Source organism: Microtus ochrogaster, linkage group LG5 (genome assembly GCF_000317375.1).
Source record: "Microtus ochrogaster isolate Prairie Vole_2 linkage group LG5, MicOch1.0, whole genome shotgun sequence".
NCBI classification, from domain to species: domain Eukaryota; kingdom Metazoa; phylum Chordata; class Mammalia; order Rodentia; family Cricetidae; genus Microtus; species Microtus ochrogaster.
In genome coordinates, this window is record NC_022031.1 from 57306668 (window position 1) to 57314435 (window position 7768).

Consider the following 7768-nt stretch of genomic DNA (forward strand, 5'->3'; position numbering starts at 1 on the left):
CCCCCACACCCAGACCCCACACGACTTGGCTTCTACAGCCCCCACACCCAGACCCCAGTTTTACAGAGACCAGAAGCACGAGGCCCTCTTACTCTTTGTGGATTTTGTATTGTTCATGCAGCTGCAACTTGGTGATGTTATTCCAGGCCAGGCTTCTACTTTCCTCGGTCAGGTCTTCGAATGACTCCTCCCCTGGAGAGACTGCATGAAACCGGTGCTCAGTGAGTCAGTAAGTCATGGAAAAGCAACTGCATCAGACTCGCTGTGTTTTCTATTACAGTGAAAGAATTAGGAAAACAAGCTGCCCACCAAAATAGGCTTTCAAAGGTACTTATGGTATAACCCAAGGTTAGCCAAGAACAAATCAAAAAGTTTAGTTGAAAGCCCCAGGCTTTCAAAGTCCTGACTAGTTGCTTAGGCATCATGGGAAATTAAGGTCTGAGTGGCCATTTCCTTCTCAGCCTTTCCCTTTGTAGAGCCCGACAGTTGCCTACAAACGCTGAAGTATTATTTGGGTTTTGAGAAGGAGAAATAAAACAAGAAATCAAGTAAGACTTCTGGTTCCTCAAAGGGTTTCTGGGCAGAAGAAATGTTCTCGCTTCTGCATAAAGAAAAGCTGGAGTAATTACCCTGGTTAAAAGGTCACGATGGTGGCTAAGGTTGAGTAAGGGAGGAATACAGCATTGCTGACTTAACCCTGTATGCCTTCAAGTATTTTCAGCTGCCCCAGGTCAAGTCCTCACAGCAAAGTGCTGGAAAGTGAGCTTAGCTCCTGCTGCAGCAACCCTGAAAGCCTCAGCTCGCATGGGTGTCATGAGACAAAACTGGAAGAAAAGGAAACGCTTTGTTGATGTGTGCTGTGTGCTGTGACATGGCTCCCCACGGGAGGCTCTGTGACTACGGAATGTGCCTACATGGATGAAGGTGCAGGATCGTGCATCTTAGCAGCCAGCATGGCCTGGGTGGACGGGACACTCTACATCTGCCACATGTTAATGAGAAAAATAAATGAGAGAGAGAAAAGAACAAGTTTAGCAGCAAAGTAGTTTGAACTGAATTCAAGTTTTGTATGTGAGTTTGGTGGAGTCCAGGCCAGGGGAAGTCCTCTCTAGGACAATATGGAGCAGGTGGCTGTTGAAGCAGGCATGGCTGGGAATGTATGTCAGTCAGACATTGAGTATCAACTTCAAAATCACAGCAGCGGAGGCTATGACAATCAAGGTCACAGTCAATGACCATTTCTCAAAGTTTACAGTTATAGACAACCGTCAACAAAAACAGGAGGAGAAGAAATATGTCTGTTTTGTGGTGCTCAGGGCTGAGCCCAAGGCCCCCGCACATCCTAGGAAGGCGGAGCTCTGCGACCGATGCAGACATCTTGGGCAACTCGGCAGTTTGTTTCATCTCAGCCTCGTCAGGAACTCGCTAACCACAGGGGACACAAAGGCCCTTGCTAAGCTTACGCCTACTCTTCACAGGACTCACCTGGGGAATCTGTCACAGACGCATTATAGCTGGAGGCTTGGGACACACTTTTGAACTTGGGTGTGATCCTTCGAGGATGCGGTGTCACAAACAACTGTTTTGGTGTCTGCCCAAATTCCAAAATTTGGGTCAGCATGGCTACTTTCTCATCAGGATCCTCAATGCTTTAGGAAGAAACACAAGAGACGCAGTAAACCACTAAGTCCCTAAAGCGTGAGTGTCAAATGGTGCAGACCAGCTGGGAGACAGAACCTCAAATGAAAAGCCACGACGGGCGAGGACTAACCCTTCTTCATATACCTTTACATAATATTTTGTTTGTTTTGTTTTGAGACAGGGTTTCTCTGTGTAACCTTAGCTGTCCTGGAACTCATTCTGTAGACCAGGCTGGCCTTAAACTCAGAGATCCACTGTGCCTGCCTTCCTTCTGAGTGCTGGGATTACTATTGCCGGGCGGCGGTGGTGAGTGTCGCTGAGGAGGCCAGAGAAAGGTGTTAGATCCCTCAGAGCTGCAGTTCCACAGAGCTCTGAGCTGCCCAACTGAGTGCAGGGAATCAAATTCAAGTCCTTTCAGAGAGCAGCAAGAGCTCTTAATACTGAGCCACTCTCTGGTCCCTGTTTTCTGTGTCTTAGCAACTAACAATATTGAAAGCAGGATACAAATCATTTCAAAATTTCTATACCTTAACTTCTCAAATAAGTGCATTAATGATCAGATAGCAGCGTTTCATAGTGAAGCAGAGATCTTACAGACTCACGCATACCTGTTTAGGTCTGCACCACCTTCATAGGTCAGGGGATGAAATACTGAGGAGAGATGGAAACACTATTGAAAAAACGTACAATTAATTATAAATACCCTGTCCAGAATCTGAACAACTCAAAACTGTATTCAGAGAAATTCACTTTGGTCTGTGAAGCACTGATATGCACACAGTGAAGATGAACTTGCACTGTATCTTTTGGTGAGCAGCGATAACAGTGGCAGCTGGGGTGGGCTGTTGTCTTCCTTGGCTAGCATTACTTTCTCCCTCAGGGAAGCATTAGTCATAGCACTGGCGTGACTGCACTTCACGTGAGTCACTTCTGGATTTCAGTGCGAGTTCCTCGCTACTGACAGAAAGACTCAGAAACCCAAGGCAGAACAGGCGGACAGCGGCCACCTTCTTCACACTTAAAGCAAACTTGGCCCTTTGCAGGCATCAAAGTCACTGCTGTGTAACAGATTCGTTTGGCTTGCAGAGCCCAGACCTGCAGCCCAGACTCGTCTTGAGCTCCCCAAGCACTAGGTCTCCAGCTTGTTGTCTGCCTGCCTGCATCTCACCACACACCGAGGGAAATGCCAGCCAGTGTCACGTACCATTGTGGGCTCCTACAGCCTCACTCCCTTTTTGCTTATAGCCAAATATGAGATCAATCCACTCGTGAAGGTGCTCGGAGACGTAACTGCTTTCCAAGGCAGCCTTGTTCTTCTGGAGGAAGTCCTGGGGACCTATTGGGGTAGACTGCATCAGAATGTTATGTCATCTCTGTTGAATTGTCTTTCATTTCTTGTACCCATCTATTTGTGCATAAAACTTCTAGGAGATAAGAGATATGTTTCTATATTTTTCTTTTAAAAACATACATATCTCTAATGAGTTTTATTATTCATCTTACATATTTTTACCTAGAAAAAGTGGCAGAAGCATTTTTATGACATTTGGGTCTATCAAACATATAGATGTCTTTACAGTGTAGACACAGCATACTTTTGATTGGGATAAATGGATTCCAGCTCAGTTAAGTAGGTATTCTTAGAAGTCACAAGCAATCCAACACAATGAACGACATCATAACTTGGGAGAGCACGCAACATGATGCACCGCCATGCCGCAGGAGGCACTCACTTGAGGCCCATGCTGGGAGCTCCACGTCGTCAACCATCTGTCCTCCTTGTCTCTTTCCCAGATCCAGCTTCAGACTATTGACTAAAAAGCTGACGTCTTCATCATAAAATTCCGGGATCAACTGCAGGTTGGGAGGTGGGGGTAGAACATGTTTTTACAGCATTGAGAAAGCAAAGCCCGTGGGTCACCAGCTCCCTGAACTGCTCACCTCTTTAAAATCCGTTGCGCCATCCAAACAGTTTTTCCAGGTTTCTGCAATACTAGATATGAAAGAGTGATGCGCTCATGAGCAGCCTGGGCTATGGCAGCAGCAGCTTTTCTCGGTGTCCTCCCAGTAACACCCACTGTCTAGGCTCTTGTGCTCAAGCTTTCTCACTGACTCAGATTCTAACACGCATGTGAGGCCCCGCCCCTTGACCGCAAAAGAAAAGTGTAGCCAGGGGCTGGCAGAACTTCACTAGAATCAAAGGAGAGTGAAGCAAGCCCGCACTACCACATGCACACTGCCCCATGGAAGGGCACACCACACCGCCCCAATCAACACACGTACACAACACATGCACACCACCACGCGCACACTGTCTTATCCAAGGGGCACATCCTCGACTAGTGCAACTCTCTGTGGCTCCAGAAAAGTGTATGGTGGGACAGAAGGGGACTTTGCTTCCTTTTTTATTCTGGGAAGCAAATGCTAATCACTCAAATGTGTAAGCCAATTTTAATGCTTTCACCATAGCAGAATTATCAAGAAGAATAAAATTTGGGTAGACAAATTTAATTGCCCAATAGAAAATAAGAGTTTAAGTAAATTGTGGTATATTCTAAAACATGACACAATAATTTTTTAAAGTCATTGTTTCAAAATATTCTTCCGAGTATGAAAAAGAACTGCTCAGGCTACACAGGTCAGGAGAAAAATCTATATTTAAAAATCTGTCCCTAAACCAGGTGTGGTAACATACACCCTTAATCCCAGCACTTGGGAAGCAGAAGCAGGCAGATCTCAGAGTTCAAGGCCATCCTGGTCTATAGACTGAGTTCTAGACCAGCATGGGCTATACAGAGAAATCTTGTCTTTAAACAAAACAAAAATCTGTTCCTAGGGCTGGAGAGATGGCTCAGTGGACCTGGTATTGATTCCCAGCACCCACATGGTAGATCACAACTATCTGTGACTCCAAATCCAGGACATCTTCTGGTTCCTATAGGCAGGGCACACACATGGTGCACACACACACATATGCAGTCAAATACTCAGACATAAAAAAATAAATTAAAAATAATATAAAAACATGATTCCCTATATATACATTATTAAAGCTTGAAAGAAAGGACTTGTTTATGAGACAGGGTCTCACTACAGATTGGCCATCCTGGAATCTCTGTAAAGACCAGGCTGGCCTGGAACTCATGAATATCCACCTGCCTCTGTCTCTTGAGTGTTAGGGTGAAAAGTGTATGTCTTCAGGCCTGTTAGGCTTTATATTTCTGCATTTTTGTTATATCTAGTATTTTAAACCAAGCATACTGTACATATATGATCAGAAAGTGTTCAAAATGGTGAGGTATTTTAGCAAACCTGTTGAACATCCTATCTGCATTATCAAATCTTCCATTCTGTAGACACAGCATATACTCCGGTGCTAGACAGGGGAAAACCAGGGTTAGATCAGACTGTAGAATTGTCTGAGAATCCAAGTGAAATGGTGGGTGACGCCAGAGCCTTACCAATCCTGACGAGGTAGAAGAGCACATAGCCCGGTGAGGAGTAGTGGCTCCCATACATGAACTTCGGCTCGGGCATTTCCTGGTATCGCGTCTGCAATGTAAGAACAAAGAGCTACGTGTTACCCGTGAGACAGTAACTGATGTGAGGTGTCAACCCTGAGTGGAGCTCCTGACACGCCGTTCCTCATCCCTCTCCTAGTAGTAGCAGAGGGCCAGCGAGCAAGCATCCATGACCAGCAGATAAGCATTCTCGTTCTCTAGGCTTTCACTGCCTATGGCGCTGACATCCAACGAAACAGAATTGTGCGCACCTCTTTTGCAGTTTATCAAAGATTTTCTTCATAAAAATAATTCAAACTTCCCAGATTAAAGACAAAGACAAACACACAGAAACAGTGAGCTGCCGGTTACAGCAGGAAAGGGCTGAGGACTTCCTGCCACAGCACACCTAAGTCTAGGTGCGGAGCTTCAGTCACTGAGCAGGCAAAGGCAATGATCTGTGAGGTTGCTTAGAATCTACGAGCCCCACATACACACCAGCAGTCTCTCCAGCCGCTCCTGATTTAAGGCGCCCACTGGCTTACTAAGATCTCGGAAGGTTTCAGGATTGGACAAATCTGTAAACATAAGCACAACGACACGAGCCAAGTTCACACTTGTTCTATGAAGTCGTTTTAAGAACTGAGATGAATCCACAATAGTCAGAACCTATGTTATCTATACAGCTGCAAAACAAACAAATAAACCCTCACTCAAAAGTAACGTCTGTAGTGTGAGATGCCCAGAACAGACTTTCTGTAGCAGACCAGATGGATCTGTGGGTAAACACACCTGCCATGGAAGCCAACGACCTGAGTTCAAGCCCTGGGCCCCGCGTGGTGGAAGGAGAGCACTGGACTCCTCCAGGTTGTCTGACTTCCACACATGTGCACCCACACACCCAACCCCCCATACACATACAAAGAAATAAATCATGTCACTTTAAAGTACTTTCCAATAAAGAACAAAGGAAGCCCAATTCCAGGGACAACTACAAAAACAAACTTTTAATCCATCTTTTTCCATTAAAGTTACTTTCTATGTCTAAACTACAGTGACATTAGCAAATACACATTATTTTTTTTTTGTTTGTTTTTTTAGACAAGGTTTCTCTGTGTAGCCCTGGCTGTCCTGGAACTCACTCTGTACACCAGGCTGATCTCAAACTCACAGAGATCCATCTGCCCTGACTCCCAAGTGCTGGGATTAAAGGTGTGTGCCACCACCACTCAGCTACATACATAAAATTTAAAAACCCAGGATTTGGAAATCATCAATGAATTACATTCTTATATCTGTAGACAATTTGTTATCACTTTCAATGACAAAGGCTCAACTCACCAAACTGTCAAAAAGAACAACTTGATCATAATATATAATTTTAAAGAGTTATGATATAAAATTACAATATTATCAAATTTTAGAAGCATTATTTAGGGAACAAGAAAGAAGTTCTGATGTCATAAAAAAAGAAAGTGTTGACAGTCCTGAGTGTCAGTGTGAGGGGACCGAGAAATGCCTACATTAGTAAGATGTTTCTGAGCGTGTCTTCACGGGCATCTCCCGAGCCAATCAGATGAGAAGGGCTCTTACCTGATGGACAGATTGATCCTTTAGCTGGTTTACTATACAATGTCAGTACTAGCAAGCATGAAAGAGGGAAGAGGAAGGCCCCAGAGGAATGTCTTCCAGCTTACATCCTGTCCTAGCCCTTGGCGCTATTCTCTTCCTCCTGCTACCCTGCATCCCGGTGATGTACTTGCCTTTGAGATCATAGCTAAGACCAATCTTCCCACCTATACTGTGGCCTTCTTGGGTATTCTGTCATGGTGACAACACAGAAGCCTGCGGAGTACCGCTACCTCTCAGAATCCGACTGGGGATGACTTCCATTTCCTCCTGTGGTTAGTGGACGGCTTATTCTTTCATTAAAAATTTCAATGTGACTTTAAAATAACAAAACTAACTTGAAAATTTCAGTGAGAAATTTAAATATTTCAAAACTTGGCAGTTACACATAATAATAGGAAGACTGAATTAAAATTATGCACACATTTCCTATGTATAACCTTCACGAAGTGGCAAACACACATAAAACACTATTTATACCACATCTGCCCAATATTTTGAAATGGAAATTGGCAACCTTTAGTGAGAAAGCTGAAATGAGCTCTATTTTGTTCCTATAATCAGACATGCTATAAAATAAAGCGCACCCTCCCACTGGGAAGCAGGCCCTCACCAGGGCCCACGCAGGACAGTGCTCACCTAACTCCGGGCTGGAGTAGTCATTTATTATCCACGGAAACACGGGGTACTGGGAGAGGTCATTGCAGCTGCGGTCGGCCAGGTTGTTGAGGTGGAGCAGGTACTGGGAGTTGGAGAGGAGCCCTCGCTGCCACTGCAGCATGTAGCTCTCTGCAGTGTGCTCGGTGGCGTGGTTCTCTGCGGGACAGGGGTGGGGCTGTCACAGTACTGCGAGGATCACTGGCGAGCTTCTGCTCAGTGTGAAGAGCGAGCTTCTATCTACTCAGTGTGAAGAGCTAGCTTCTATCTACTTAGTGTGAAGAGCTAGCTTCTATCTACTTAGTGTGAAGAGCGAGCTTCTATCTACTTAGTGTGAAGAG

The 7768-nt window shown here is 45.0% G+C and overlaps 1 protein-coding gene across 1 annotated transcript in view; it reads right to left on the bottom strand.

Annotated features, from left to right (window-relative positions):
- The window catches only part of Nsmaf (neutral sphingomyelinase activation associated factor), a 77041-nt gene that overhangs the window by 38630 nt on the left and 30643 nt on the right, over positions 1-7768 (bottom strand). The window contains exons 12-21 of the mRNA XM_013351803.2: positions 7410-7605; positions 5640-5719; positions 5103-5193; positions 4954-5017; positions 3583-3634; positions 3375-3495; positions 2846-2977; positions 2250-2292; positions 1486-1649; positions 93-201 (exon numbers count right to left, since the gene is read on the bottom strand). Of these exons, the coding sequence (XP_013207257.1) occupies positions 93-201; positions 1486-1649; positions 2250-2292; positions 2846-2977; positions 3375-3495; positions 3583-3634; positions 4954-5017; positions 5103-5193; positions 5640-5719; positions 7410-7605 (1052 nt within the window). The remainder of the gene's footprint in view (positions 1-92; positions 202-1485; positions 1650-2249; positions 2293-2845; positions 2978-3374; positions 3496-3582; positions 3635-4953; positions 5018-5102; positions 5194-5639; positions 5720-7409; positions 7606-7768) is intronic.